Raw genomic sequence first — 16,285 nt, forward strand, 5'->3', positions numbered from 1 at the left:
CTGAACCAGCGCTGAGAAATAATTGTTGGGCAGTTCGAGGTTGTCTTCAGCCCATAGCATTCCTACATCGTACCTTTTTCCATTATGCACGGTGATGTTTTCATGAATATCATGCGCACGCGCATCCGAGCCGGATTGTGGGTCTACTTGCTTAAAGGCGCCGTACGACTCCATGTCGTACCAAGATTTTACCTGATCGGCGAGTTCAAAATTCTGCTAAATATTTGCTTTAAAACAAGTCGAGACTAAACCTGAAGACGCCGGTAGAGGGCCGCTTAGAATCCAACCGACGGTTAAGCGAACAGCGAAGGGCGAGCACTTCTCGTCGGCAGCGGAGTACTCTAATGGGCAGATGGCATGATACACATCCTGTCTAAGTATCATCTCAATGTTTCCATAGCAATATGTAACTTGGTCCAGAACTGCTAGATGCGGGTATGTTTCCTGAAGTGCTTTAATGTTGATGACATCGGCGCCTACATTCTAATCTTCCTTTACGTAAGGGCTTACTTTAAATGGTTCAAATGCTTGGTTGTCGCGTAGTGTTACAATTAGTTCAACTAACTTAGTGTCTACAACCTCCTCGGTGTTTATACCCTTGACTTTTAGTTTCAATGCTGTACCGTGCAAACCAAGTCTATTTACAAGATCATTGGACACCCAAGAGTTACTGCAAGTGGTATCGAACAAAACTAAAGCCGTGGAATCTTTACCAGAAGAGCTCTTCAACTGTAATTCATTCACCTGAAGGAGGCCTTTCACATTTCTCACAGACGACAACGTAGTGGTCTTACTCGATGATTGGACACTAGAAAGTTTTTTTTTTGATTTGCGCCAGCATTAGAATTACTATTGTTGTTTGAAGGGGATTTTGATGGATAAACCCTCTCAGCTCCATGAAGAAGTGTTTTATGGGAGCTGTTGCAACCGTCCCTCCTGCATTTCCTGGGATTTGGGCACTGCCTGAACATATGCTTTTCTCTCAAACATGAGAAACACAGTTATGCTTCCGCCACTACCTTTGCTCGCTGAGTGGGAGCCTTTTCTTTAAATACCCTACACTCCGAGATGCGGTGGTTACCTTTACACACAATGCAGCGAGGGGTTGGAGGTGTTGTTGATGTTGAGGCTGGTCTCTGTGTGCCCTTAGATTGCGTAATAGCAGCGAAAATTCTTGAGGCATTTTTGGTCTTTACTACTGAGTTGGTGTTATCCTGAGTTCCTGCCTTTGATGAAGTTTGTTTCATTAAGTCGTGTGCCTCTGCCTTCTCCTTCAACCAATCGTTAAGTCAAGGAGTGTTGGCTTAACCCAATGTTTCCTCACAGTGAAGAGTGACCAAGACTCTTTTAGACTGGGCGGCAACTTTTGCACAGCCTTGTTTTGAAGTGAGGCGCTCCTAAGGTCCGAGTCATATGAAAGTGATTTAAATACCCCAACAAGACTTGAAATTGTTGCAGAATAGTTTATGATGTTATCACTCTTATGCATCTTTAATGGAGGAAAAGAGCTGAGTTTTTCTAAGTGTGCACTGACTGCTGCCTGTGGTTGGCCAAAATTACGCTCCAGTGTCTTATGTGTGTCCTTATACATTACACCACAGTATGCGAACTCAGCTATGACGTGTTTAGCTTTTCCAGTTACAAGAGTTTTTAAGTATGTTAACCTGACATCATCAGTCAAGGACTGTGCGTCTATGGCGGTTTTAAATTGTCCGAACCGTTCGTGCCACTGCAGTGGATCACCATTGTACTCGACAGCTTCCACTCGGGCAGTGGATCGTTCTTCTTACAAGTAATTGCGTCCGCCAACTACTTTATCAAATCCGCAGAGTCCAAAGAAGTCGCCGAAGGTGTGGGATGCGGTAAGGTGGGGGCGGTACCTGTGGAAGAACTAAAGGGATTCGCTTGCATGAAGTCTGATGTTACGTAATTTTGAGCACCTGCTGCGGCTTGTACATGAGAGGAGCGGAGCGATGTAGTGATATGAGGGTTGATTAACGGGGCCGGTTGTACGGTGTATAAGTTTGCAGATGTACGTACAAGTGGTACTGCATTAGATGGGACTGCTGCCGGGAAACGCCAGACATTTGGATCCAGAGGAGCAGGAGGTGCGTGGGTTATAGGGACACAATTTTTGGGCTGGATGAATTAATTGAGGTACAAAAACGCGTAGGAAATGAATGGTGCAGGCAGAGAATGGGGTAACAGACAGATTGACATTGTTCGCCACGGGGTTAGTGGCGTGTAGTGGGAGTGCTTGTGGCGGCGAAGGAGGAAAGCGGAGTGCTGGTGGGATTAACGGGAAATGCGGTGGTGCGGGGTTTAAAACGGGGGATAGGGGGCTGGTACATTTATGTGTGCTTGTGGCGGATTAGGTGCTAGCGGAGCAATAGCGAGTGCATTTAAAGTGGTGAACGCGGAGGGCTGACTAAATTCAACTCTCCCGGCACGCTCGACCTGCGCGGGAATTGATGATCTAACTGTAAACCATCGAAGTGCATTGTTGCTTGAAACTGTTGTCGGGCTGTGTTTGGGGCGTTTAGTTGAGTTGGCATACCAAAGTTTACTTGGGGTGATGGAGGCGTATATTGAGGCTGTTGCTGCTCTTGCATGATGTTGTTTGCATTATGTGCATCATTGGTTACATTGGTTCTAGTACTTGGTTCTTGCGGCTCATGGCCAGGGAGGGTGATGCTGGCCTCAACATGACCATGTGTTTTGAGATTGAAGTGTGAGTTTGGAAGTTGAGTTGATGAAGGTCATTGGACAATTGCTTGGTTGGATTGGGCGATGGAACCAGAAAAGTGCAAACTCGGTTCGTTTGCAACATCTGCCATGTTCCCGGCTGGTGACGAATTAACCCAATCTTGAACAAGTTTCTTGCTCTTGACTGAACTTCTTTCCGTAAAGAGTCCACTCATTTTGACTGTACCAGATCCGTCTTGTGATGTTTTTGTCATCAACTCAATTTCCTCAAGGGCTGCAGCAGCTAATTCCTTGCGATGATCCTCCTCAAGCTGCTCCATTTCCAACTCCCGCAGTTTTGTTTGTTTTTCAATTTCAAGACGCTGTCTATCAATGCGAAGCTTTGCCTAATGTTGTTTCTTAAGTTCCTCCCTTTTGAGTCTTGATAGTTCTAAGTCTCGTTGACGCTGACTTGACCTTTTTGAGGAAGTCATATGTGAACCTGATCTTGAATGGTGAGATGTGTACAGCTCTGCTGTCTCTTTGTCATGGACCGAATTGATATACCCTCGAGCAGCAGCAATGAACTCATCAGTTTTCTTTGTTACAGTCTCTAACCATTTTTCAAGTTTCTTACAGGCAGCATCTGGATCTTCAGTCTTTTGTGCCAGATCGAAGAGCTCTTCATTCTTATCAACTACTCTAGTAAAAGCATCCTTGCACTTCACAATCAGACGTTCAATCTTAACTTTCCTGTCTTGCTTATCCACAGCATTTTCAATTTCACCATAGATGTTATTAAGTACCGCCTCTAATTTTGCCCTCGCACTATAAAGTTTGTTGAATTCGTCCTGCAATATTGTCATGTCCTGCAATGTTGTCAGTACACACACATGCCACAACACAACACAAATGGGGTAAACCGAACCATAGTGTGACGGTTTGCCTAACAAACCGCCAAAGAGCAAAATGGTTCGTCGAGTACAATAGTACCCAGCGAAAAAGGAAAGAACGGTGAGCGCAGAAAGCGCGACGCGGGACAGAACGGGAGACGGGAAGGACGGGAAGGGAGGCGGAGAGAGTAACGCACGTTGCAACGGAAACCGCACGGACGAACGGGAGCGTCGGGCAAACAGCGCGCGACGAAGCGGAAAAATGGCACGGGCGTGGCGGAAACGTCGGGCGGACGGCGCACGACGAAACGGGAAAACAGTACGGACGAGGAGACGTCGAGCGTTGAGCGCGCGACGGGACGGGAAACCGGGATAGAACGGACGGGAGACGGTAAACCACAAGCGAGGAGGCGGGAAGATCGATGCTAACAGACAACAGCAACAAACTCAACCAAAAAAACTAGCCCTAACTCCAGAATAAACTTAAGTCACACCCTAGAAAGAGGGAGAGAAGCTACTGCCAAGAAAACTAGCACAAAACATTATGGGGCTTTATCTACGGCATCAAAACACCAAAAAAGTCAATTATTTTACGGCAACGAAGTAGTATAAACAAAAGTGGAAAAGGTCAGGAAATTTACTAGCCGCAACTCCTGAACAAACTTAAGTCACACCCTAGCAAACCACCAGACCCAGACAACAAAAGTGCATACTACCAAAAATAATTAAGCTACAACAAATTGCTAGCAAACAAGTGTGGTGAAAGTCTTGAAACAAACCAGCCGTAACTCCAGAATGAACTTAAGTCACACCCTAGCAAGCAACGAGACTAATCAACCAACCATCATTCTAGCAGAAAAAAAATTACTACTGCAAAACTCAACATACTACATCATACAACAGATTAACGGGCAATAGAAAGAAACAAGGAGACACGGAAACAAAAAGGACGGAACGAAAAAATGAAACCAGATAACCTGCGGAAAACTGACGGTAGTGAATAACTCAAAAAACGGGGAGAGCGAAACGTTTAGTAAAGCGCTATTGGAGAGGACCAACCACAAACTAACCCGTAACTCTTGACTAAACTAAGTCACACCGCCAGTCAGCGGGTACACTCCCACAACAACGCAAGACTAAGAGACATTCAGGGGTATCAAAGGCCTGAGGGAGTTCCAACTCCTCGAACGCATGACGGGTGCGGAGCGTTTTACGGCGGCGATTTGAAAGTTTTTTCGGTCGGGCGCGTGTCATTAAGGACCGGAGGTTGTTCTTATGGGCTAACACTATATTGAGTGTTTTCAGCTCAATCGCAGGCCTTTGGTGTAATGCTCTGTACTCTTTAAGTAAACTAGGGTCTTTCTGCTTACGTTTAGACACAATGTCTTTCACAAAAAGGATGGTAACTATAGTACTACGCTTGAGCTGATTGTAAATATCAGGAGTTCCCTCTCTGGGGCAATACACTATAGCTTCTATGCGCTCCTGATACTCTTCAAGCATTGCAATAAGCTGCGAAGGTGTTAAAGGCTTATTGTTGTTACTGCGATGACGGGATAATGAATTGTTCACCACATCATTCCATATAACTAGCCTCTTTTTATCCCGGAAGAAATGACTCAATTGGAACTTAGCGGTTTTTCGTACTTTCACCGCGTTAGGATTGAAACTCAGACCCGGTAATGCGTAAATTCTTTTTTTATAATGTTCTTGTAACGCTTGACGCAATGTTTTTATGGCGTGATGCAGTGAACTTGCAGCTAATATGAAAACCATAGAATGTTTTTTACAACATAATTGATTTGAGCTTTGCTCAAACTCCGAACTCTGATGTTAAGTGCACAATTTTCACGAGTTACCAAGAATAAGAGCTTATGTGCCAAAAACAATCAGTTATAAGTATGCTAAAATGATCGGACAGATTTTTTTTCTCAATTTTTCAGATTTGGTCAATTTTTTCAAACTTTTTTGCTTCGCTTAATGTGTATTAGACTGTACCCAAGTACCAACCTTCAAACCGATTTGGTCAATTCTTATTTTGACCAAAAATTTTCAAAAGTGGTGTTTTTTAACAAAAAATTATAACGGATAGGTTATTGGTGACCAGGGGTAATGTCGAAAATACCGGATTATAGGAAATGAAACCGAAAAAAAATTGAGGGGGTTACTAGATTTGCCGGTTTTTATAGTATTAATTTACTGCTTCAAATTATCAAAAATCACGTTCAAGTTGTCCGGATAGTTCTTACAGTTTTTTTTGTTGATTTATCCCTGATTGTTGCTCAGTTGTAGACCATTGAGGAGCCAATCACAGTTTATTCGTGGCCCAGTCCCCGTTCAGTGATGCTCTTGAGTGCTTGTACTAATGAATGCAGTGGGCAGCACTGTGTTGAGGAGCTTAAACATGGTGTTCTTCTAATGTTCAGACTGAACTCCTATTCGGTATAGTTGCCCAACGGCTCCCAGTCCTCGTGGTACTGTACTTGGTACGGGATCAACTCGCACTCACTGTTCTTCATGTAGCTAAATGTTTCCGCAGCAAAGTTCCCGGGTTTCACACTTAATTCGAATGGCTTGTAAGTCCAGGAGCCAATGTTGATTGTACAGTTATGGGCATCAAGTATCTTTCTGGGAAGGCGCATATTCCCATAACTGCTGCCGTTTTCAATCTAACCCCAACAAGCATAAACAAACGTTTAAAAAATCCGTTCACAAGTAACGATTAATATCAGTAACTATAATTGCTAAAACATTTCTCAAGCCGGTCGCAGCATCAAAAGTAAAGGTCTTAAAACAATCTTTCGAACAAGGTTAATTGATCATAAATCCGATAAGACAACTGTTCGTAACGTCATCATGGCAAAAAAGCACATCTAAATGGCCCGGCAAATCTAGCTATATTTGCTAGCAGGTAAATTGTCTGGGCCGATTTTCGGCTCAGATTGCTCACCGCTACGTTTTCGAAACATAAAAATATTAAGCCTAAAAGGAGCGCAATCGATTCAGTATATTAGTAGGCACAACGAAAATTACGTTTAACCAACTTTATGCCACATAGAAGTTATTTTGTGTGCATTTAATGTTTTTAAGGGAATTTATGGTTAAGAAATTATGACGTAATACTTTCTCGCTGGATAGATTTAAATAGCGCATTTCAATCCTCGCTGCTCTTTTGTTTACTCAGTAACACGCAGTCCGAGTAAACAAAAAGCTTGTGCAGAATTCTATAGCACCAAAGATCACATTAAGAGAGCAAAAGTGATTAATACTCTCGGGGTAAAAGGCTATCCCAAGCTTTTCAACATCATCTGCAACTCACCCGTACAGAGCCAGTGGGCACAATGCACCAGTTTTATAAGGGAGTGGCAAAAAGATGCTTGATTTTTTGTGACCTCGATTGGATCAAGTTCGTCAGTAGATTGCGCAATTGAAATATTCAAGCCTCACAGCGAATTTAGGCTTCAAAATAGAGCACTGAAATATAGGAGTTATTTTAAAGCCAAGGAAATGAAAGTTGTTCTGATGTATATGTTTCCGAGAATTTTTTGTCTATGTATGAGTGTCATCAATCTAGTAGATTCTCATGCAGAAAAAATTTTTGATCGAAATGGTCTACGAAAAAAGTGCTCAATACGTTGTCAAATTTTGTGCTCAAGAAATTGGCTATCTGCATTTTCAAGAAAAATTGTTTTTCCATCTAGTCAAGGACTTATTCAGTTGATTTGATGGTCTATGTAGGAGTGTCATCATCCTAGTAGGTTCCAATGCAGACAGTTATTTTGATCTAAATGGTTTACGAAAAAAAGCTCGATACGTTGTCAAGTTTTGCGCTCAACAGATTAACTATATGAATTTTCAAGATTTTTTTTTCAATCTTGTCAAGGACTTACTCAAATGATTCGAGATTCTATGTAGGAATGTCATCACCTTAGTAGGTTCTAATTTTGTCAAATTTCTCAAATTTCTGTAAAGTGATTCAACATAAATTGCTTCTCTCCCTCTCTATCTCTCTCTCTTTCTCTCTCTCTCTCTCTCTCTCTCTCTCTCTCTCCTTCGCTTCCCTCGCTCTTTCCAGTCTTCTTTGCTCATTGCAAAGTCTTTTAGTGTTTTTTAGGATGGCCTTCTGTGCAGATTTGGTCGATCGCGCTGTTTCGTTTTTGTTTCGCTTGTTTTGCGCTCGCTCTTTTTTCGTTTGTTCGCTTTGACGCTCGTTCGTTTTCGTTTCGCTTGTTTTGCGCCTGCTCGTTTTTCGTTTGTTTGCTTTCACGCTCGTTCGTTTTCGTTTCGCTCGTTTCGAACCCCCTCTTTTCTCTGTGCCCCTTTCTTGTGCTTTTAGATGTTCATTTACATGTTTGTTTGCTTCTTTTTTCAGCGCGATAACCCCCAAGCCTTGTTTGTGACCCCTTCGAGCAGGACAATACCCCCCGCCATCTCTGTGCCTCCTTCGATGTGCATTTAGAAGTTCATTTATATGTTTGTCTGTTTTTATCTTCAGCGTGATAACCGCTGCCCTTGTTTTGAGACTCCTTCGCGCAGCGCGATAAACCCCGCCCTTGTTGATGACCCCTTCGCGCATTAGTCTTAGCTATTTTGGGTCCTTGTTTTTTGATGGCTAGGTCAATTGCGCTCCTTATGCAGCACAGTAAAAAACCGGCTCTAGTCTTCAAAGAAATTAAAAAGGCCCATACAAAAGCTCAGAAAAGTTTAGAAGTTGCGGTTTCCAGTTGGTCTTTTACCTACTGCTGTCTTTATTATCTGCTTGCTTTGTTATTTTTTTTATTTTTTTTTTGTTTGTTTCGGAGATCGAGTTTTTGGCGTAGGCTTTGTACCTAGTGCTCTGCTCAGTTCTCCTATAGCTATTTTAAAAGTAACTCCGCCAGTGCCCGTCCCAAGCCAGGAAAAAAAGGAGGAGGGTGAAAAAACCAGAACATACTGGAAAATTCTCGAGGTGGGGTTTCAACCACACTTGAGACAGTTTTCCGACACAGTATTAGCTACTTAATCCGCTCATTCCAACCATTCCGCTCATTTCTTACAATTTTCATTCCGCTAAAATTCCGCTCATTTCTTGCAGTTTTTTTCCGCTCAAATTCCGCTCGTTTCCTTCTCTTTTATTATTTCGCTCAAACTCTGCTCATCTCTTGAATTTGTTTCCGCTCAAACACCACTCGTTCCAGTCGAAAAAAAATGTAAGCGCTTTGAGCAGATTTTGGTAAACTATCGGCTCAAATTCCGATCATTTCCTGCATTTCTTCAGCTCATTCCTCGGCCCGGGAGCTCTTTCTCAGTTTATATGCAACGTTAAAGCTCTTTAAAGACAAAAACACTTTTTCAAATTTGTAATATCTGACGTTTTAAAAATCTCACAGAGCTAATTGTTGCACTTCGCTAATGTTTGTGCTTGGGTTAAAGGGTAGATTTTAAAAGCAGAGCATTTGTTCCGAGGTACTTTAGCGTCTTTAGTAGTTTAGCTCTTTCCTTACAACTTTTATTTTTTTTTTGTTCAAACCGCAATTGTGGGGGAAGCTATTTACTCAAATGGTTTTTTTTGTTCCGACAATTTTGGCCGATTGATATCTTCATTGCAGAGAAATGTGAGTGGTGTCATTAAAAGCTCGTCCAGTGTAGAAATCGAAAGAAAATAAACTTTTTTGAAGTCCGTAATTTTCGAGGAGTTATGGCGGGTTAAATTTTTGTGTGAACACAGGAAATATTTAGCATGATTTTGTTCACTTTTAGCGTTATTTTGGTTCAAATTAAGATTTCTTGCAAAAAAATATTAAATGAAAATTACATTTCACACTGCAAAAGGAAGTAATTTTGTGTTGCCAATAGACGAAAAACAATAAAAAGGCAAGTTCAGGTCTACTAGGGAAGTTCACTATCAAAAAAATTGAATTCACTTTGAGAGCTGCTTTTTTTAAAAGAAGTTTTCATTTTTTTTTTGTTTTTCAAGTCACTTGGAGACAAGTCACATTCACTTCGAGGTTCCGTCAATTAAAAATCTTAATTGCAGTCAAATGATGCCCAATCAACAAAAAATTCGTTTACAAACTCATATTATTTTTGGATTCAACTCTGAGTTATTGAAATTTTTAATGAAAGTTTGGTTTCTTTTTCGAGATTTTACTAAATTTTTGAGACCTATGGCAAAGACTCGTTGACTAAAAGCGCAATTCGCTTTCTAATGATTATTAGACGGATATATCTAGTGATTTGAGTGGACAGCTAATGGTTGTTAATACTTCAGAAACATTTATCTGAAAATTTTACTTGAAAATCATCCGATATTAATCTTATCTTCGTGAACCGTTGGTCAGTTTCAGAAAAGAAAGTAACCCCGACCTATCTATTGTAACCAAAATCAATCTGGTTAGCGGTTTGATCTTGTAACTATTGTTTTTATAATTTTGATGACACAAAAATTTTCCAAAATTTTTGCTCTTTTTTAATATTTTTTGGGATATATTTTCCTAAAATTTGTTTGCTTTGAAATCTCTTTAGAATATCATAAAATTGATAGTTCTTATTGGTTTAAAGACGACATTCAAGGGATCATAGATATATTTTTCAGGGAAAAAACTTATAGTTTAATTGGCTTCGTCACATTCTTCTCAAATTTTCTAGTTGTTGCCTGTATTGTTGTGTTGTTTTCATAGTCATAGTCATCTTTGTCCTACACTCAAAGCATATCTTAGTGTATTTAATGACTTTCTTTGAAAGCTATTGAATTTAATTGCTGTAAAGATCTTAAAAATAAATTTCCGAAAACTGTTTGAAAATCAACCCATCTTAAACTTAACTGCGTAAACACTCAGACCGACCGCCATCATTTCAACTGAAACCAAAAATTTTCTGGTTAGCGGTTTAGACTTCTAACTATTGGTTTTATGACTTCAATTCCTAGAATTTTCATTTTTTTTAAAAAAAAAATGGGTAATTTTTCCTCGTAATATTGGTTCCTTTTGAAATTTTATCTTTTCATTCGACAATTATTAGTTCCTATTGGCTAAGAGAAGACGTCCAATGGATCACAAACAAAGTCTTTTAGGAAAAAATTGTTTTTAATGGTTTCATCACTTTCATCTCGCAATTTTCTACAGACCTTTTTTTTGCTTGTATTTGTTGTTGTTGTCATAATCGTAAGACATATTTTGATGTCTTATTTATAATATTTGATTAAAAAAAGTCCTTATCTTCCCATCGAGGCATATTTTAGCGTATTTTATGACTTCTGTTGAAAGCTAATGCATTTAATGGCGTTAATACTACAGGTTTTCTCCAAACGTATTGTTATTTTAATGTTTTATTCAAAATTGTTGATTTTTTGAAGTCAGATTGTTTAAAACAGAAGAATCCAAATGCTGAAAAGATCTTAGAGAATGGAAAACATTGCTCTAAGAAGTTTATTTTCAATGACTTCGACACTTTTCTGTCTTCATTTCTTTTGAAATTGCTGTTTTTGTCTGGATTATTCTTTGAAAATTGATCCGTCTTAAGTAATTGATCGGTCTTAAGGATTGAAAGAATAATGTTACTCTTGCGATCAGTTTGTAGTGAATAGTTTTAAGTTTTATGATAGTATTCGTTATCAAAATTTTTTAAACTTTTTCAGTTTTTGTTGTTTGTTTCGTTATCTTGTAATTCATTCTCATCATTGAGCGGTCTCATCCAAATCTCTTGATATTACAAATCTTTACAAAGAAAAACAAATCTTTTGATATTATCATTTAAATGATGTTTTGTATGTTGGACAATCAGAGTTTTCATAAAAGTTTCTTGGGTTGTCAATATTTGTGTTTCTTTTTCTCTACTTTTAGCACATTCGCGTTATAACAGAACCCAATGATTTTTAAGTCTGGCATATGTGAACTTATTTCAATTTTCCATCATAGTTGTAACTGAAGAAGTATAAATAACAATTTAAAGGAAAACTCATAATATTCAGATAATAGCTAAGGATTTAAATGGCTTCTAAAATTTGTGTTTTCGCAAACTGTTTGTAATTTTTTTTTCTTTTTTTTCTACATCTTTAGTCCGTTTCTATGGGATAGTCTAAACAAAGAAAGGTTCTATTGGTTGCATTTTGACTTTTCAGTAAAATTATCAAGAAATATTTTCTCTAAAAATAATGATTTTTAAAACTTTTGAAATTATTTGGTTTAAAAAACGTTGATTGACTTATGGGATGTTTTTCAATTGTACCTCACAGGACATTATGCGCCCCCCGTTACAGAACACGCGTCAGTGCAAAAAAAATCGTTTTATGAACATATGGCACGTGCTTCTGTGGGTTGCAAAAAACATGCCCCACTAAGCCGTAGGCGCACCAAAGAACAAGATCTCATATTTGAATTTCGCCTCATTTATTCTTCTTTTTTCGACTTCTTACCCAGTTTTATTACAGAAAATTCCCATCTGATGTGTAGGTAAGAAAAAAATTAAATTTGCGTTGTTAAGGTTTTATCTGATTGCTCCTCGTCGTTGTTTCTCGGTGCTTTTAAATTTAGATATTGAGCTTTTTCCGTGATTTTTTTGTTCTTGCTTATTTTGTTGATTGTTTTTTTCTCGTAATCGTTTTAATAGCAGATCTCGTGAGCGCCCGAATGACGCATGCCATTATAAAATGCAATTAGTAGATCTTTGGCTGTGTAGCGTTTTGTTCTACCTCAATCAATTATTTTGATTATCTCTTCAATTAGTAATTGAGACAAAAGTGTTCAGTTTTTGTTGTTTGTTTTGAAATCTTGTAACTTATTCTCATCATTGTGCGGTCCCTTCCAAATATCTGTGAGTGAATGAAAAACAAATCTTTTGATTTTATCTTCTAATTGCTGTTTTATATGTTGGACAATCAGAGTTTTCATAAAAATGTCTTGAGTTGTCAATATTTGTGTTTCTTATTCTCTTCTTTTAGCACATTCGCGTAATAACAGAACCCAATGATTTTTAACACTGGCATAAGCGAACTTATTATCCATAATTTTTAATTATCATAATTAAAACTGAAGAAATATAAATAACAATTGAAAGGAAAACTCATGATATTCAGATAATAGCTAAGGATTTAAATATTTGGTTTAAAAAAGGTTGATTGACTTGTGGGATGTTTTTCTTTTGTACCTCACAGGACATTATGCGCCCCCAGTTACAGAACAGGTGTCAATACACAAAAAATCATTTTATGAAAATTTGGAACGTGCGTCTGTGGGTTGCAAAAAATATGCCCCACTAAGCCGTGGGGGCACCAAAGGAACAGACCCATATTTGAATTTCGCCTCATTAGTTCTTCTTTTTTTGACTTGTTACCAAGTTATATTAAAGAAAATTCCCATCTGCTGTGTAGTTAGTAAAAATTGAATTTGCTTCGTTAAGATTTTATCCGAGAGCTTTTCGACGTTGTTTCTGGGTGCTCTTAAATTTAGATATTGAGCTCTTTCCGTGAAATTTCTGTTCTTGCTTATTTTATTGATCGTTTTTTTTTGTTTTTTTTTCTTGTAGACATTTTAATGGCAGATCTCGTGAAAGCCGCAATGACGCATGCCATTATGTAGTTCAATTAGTTCTATGGCTGCGTAGCGATTTCTTTTACCTCAATCATTTAATTTTGATTATCTCTTCAATTGGTAATTTATTCAAAAATGTAGATGAGCTCGGGTCGGAACATCTTGTTTTCCTTATTTTAACCTCAATTTGTGTCCTCCAAATCTGTGCAGTTTTTTGACATTCTATGGCTACTTGTTTTATAGATTTTGAATTGGCAAAAAACCGTTTTGAACGCTAAACATTTCGAAAAAGACAACTTAGCGATGGCTTTTGCATTTTTCTTTTTTTTCAAAAAGATTAGTCTCGAGACTTCTGGACGTCAAGTGTCCAATTGAAAGTTGCTTGAAATTTTGCTTGAAGTTTCACATCAAAAATTGTTTTCCAGGAAGGCAAAATGCCTTGAAACTTAAAAGGATCTTATCTATTTCCTGCATAATTTAGCATAGTTAAGATTTCTTGTCAGCTTTTTTTCCGCCTGACTTCGCAAGGCCAGGCCAAACTCCCTCTAATCTGAAGTTATTTTAAATTTATGACATTGTCTTGCAGGAGTTAAAAAGACAAATTATCATAAAATGAGCAATGATCAGAGCAAACTTCCCGGCGAAATTTTTGAAGCCTTAAGGCATGTTTCTGGCAAAATTTTGGGTCTTTCTCTTTGCAGACCTCAAGGAATTATAGCCGCCATAATATTATAGTTACAATGATTTGGACTCTAGGTAATTTTACCACCAAGCTGGGGGCGGACTATAATAGGAAAGACCCAATTTTTTATTATAGAATCCAGGGTACAAATTTTTTGGTCGCTAAAATTTGGAGGCACGTGCAATTAGCAATTAGCTCGATGTAATGCTAATTTTTGCGGCCCTAAGATAGCTGCGCGCTCGCAGTAAGGAAAAAAAATTTTTGGCGTTGATGCCAAACTCACTAATAGCTTTGACTACATGAGCCAGCAATCCAAATCAAAAGTTGAGCTAATTCAATGTTCCAGCAATTTTGAAATTGTTGCAGACGCTACTAAGACGAAGAAAGCTCAGCTTTCTGGTGGTAAAGAGGTCAACTTCTCTCAATGAAATTATTGGATGCCAAACAGGCAAAAAAAGGTATCATGATAGCAACGATTTTATTAGCGATGACGAATTGGAACAGAAAATGATTGAAATAGGTAAAAAAAAACAGGAAAATTAGAAAAATTGACGAAAACTTCTCGTTTAAAAATTTGCAAAACTGTACACTTAATGTAAATTTTATTTAATTTTTAACCCCTTCGTGCCCTCCGGTTCTCTAAATAAGTTAGCTCATAAATCTTGGCGCACCTCGGGCCTTATGCCCAACACCAATTTGTACAAGATCAGACACCGCAGTATCGACTGATAATTTCATAATTCCACCACTATTATGTTGTGTATAGTTTGCTTTTTCAATATGTTGAAAGATTGAACATGCACCTAACAAATTGAAAGTCGCATTTTTGTGCTAATAATAGTGTCCAATAGGACCTTCCCCTATTAGAGTCTAAATATATTCTTTCAAAGTAATCGACCTTTCACGACTCATTGGTGACCTATGAAATCGAACCCTGCGTTTTTACGAGTTTTGAACGGCGAATTTGGGCTCTGAGTTAGACAACATTTCGGGGAGACTCTGGCAACTCAGCTTCGGTCGCAAGTGCCCGCAGGTTTGAGCTTATATTGCCTAAAGCTTCCAATGAATTATAAACAAAATACACTCAGACTTCCCAGATTTTTATTTGAACTAAAAGTTGTTGCCCGTTGTTTACATGAGTTAAAGTCATCTGCATAAAAAATGAAGGTGGAACGGGGGATGTTTTTGATGACTTTCACAAAAGAAGATTGATGACTTTATAATACAACATTCAACTCACTGGATTTAACCAGAGCATCAATCGATTGTCGTAGAAGAACAATATTCACGCGCATCGGATCTGAAAATTCAATGATGTGAGTGAATTTTTTCAAAATTCTTTTCTAATTTTTAAGCAACCTACGCTAACGATAATGTTGCTATAAAAGAATACTTTGTTTCAAATTGAAAAGGTAGTATGAAAACAGAACCACGGAGAGCCAAAATGACAGCAGATACAATTTTTCCCCCAAACTGAGTACGAAAATCTTTAATTGTTGACGAAATCCAAATTTGGCAAGGATAAACCTCATTTTGTTACAATTTGTAGATTGCCAACTTACTTTCAACAGATTGCAATTTGGGGCTCACTATTATAGCCTGAGAGCTTTAGAAATGCAAGCACTAACCACAATTAAGCTTGAGCTTGACCAAAATTGTGGAATCATTGATTTGTAAGGATTCACAAAAGCAAAACCCATATTATAAGTTTACAGAACAGTAAAAGTTTCATCTTTCAAAATAAATTTTATAACAGCTAATCCATTGGTATTATAAAGATTTGATTTCTTTTCCAATTGTGCCCTTAGTTTACTGGGAGCATCGCATTTGCGCTCATGTCAAATGCATACATAGTACGGATTTTCTCCATTTGCGTTTCCACCCTTTTAATGAGTGCTCATTATTTTAACTTCCCGACATAATTTCTCAACCTTTGCTTCATATTTCACTATGAAAGAGCACTTAACTCTAGCGGGGGAGGAAGGCGGGGACAAAAGGGAAAATATCTTGATTGACTATGTAATGACATCCTCTCTGTAATGGCAGAGCGCACTGAGGGCATAATTGGCAAAATGTAACAGACGCTAGACCACAAGCAATTTCGCTTAGGTGGTTTTGCGAATCTGAGAAAGTTTATGTAGATATGCATCGCATCGTCAAAAAATTTAACTACAAATTGTCTCCTAGTAGTTCTTATAGTCTTTTTCTGATTTTTTTTCATTTGGAGTGGATATTTGTCATTTAAATTTTCATTACTGTATTTAGTTCTTATTTAGTTTCTCACAATTTCAAGGGTAGTTTATTTAGTTCATTTATTGTCATCAGTCATCTGATCTTCATTTAACATTTGTTCAGTTTCTAGACAGGAAACTGTCTGTTCATGCATGTAAACAAATACTGATTTCCTCTTTCGTGAATAACTCATGATCATATTAACTTCCTCCAAATCAACATCTGTTGCGATCATAGAAGTTAAATAAACTGCCAATTTAAAAATTTTTAATGCCAGACCGATACTG

The 16,285-nt window shown here is 38.3% G+C and overlaps 1 protein-coding gene across 1 annotated transcript in view; it reads left to right on the plus strand.

Moving 5' to 3' along the window:
• Positions 1 to 14,984: 14,984 nt before the first annotated feature.
• The window catches only part of LOC142358432 (uncharacterized), a gene marked incomplete at its 3' end in the record, with an annotated part of 31,834 nt that continues 30,533 nt past the window's right edge, over positions 14,985 to 16,285 (plus strand). The window contains exon 1 of the mRNA XM_075409831.1: positions 14,985 to 15,082. Within this exon, the coding sequence (XP_075265946.1) occupies positions 15,078 to 15,082 (5 nt within the window). The remainder of the gene's footprint in view (positions 15,083 to 16,285) is intronic.

The sequence above is a fragment of the Convolutriloba macropyga genome, unplaced genomic scaffold, assembly GCF_964194025.1.
Source record: "Convolutriloba macropyga unplaced genomic scaffold, txConMacr16.3 SCAFFOLD_478, whole genome shotgun sequence".
Classification (NCBI taxonomy): Eukaryota; Metazoa; Xenacoelomorpha; order Acoela; family Convolutidae; genus Convolutriloba; species Convolutriloba macropyga.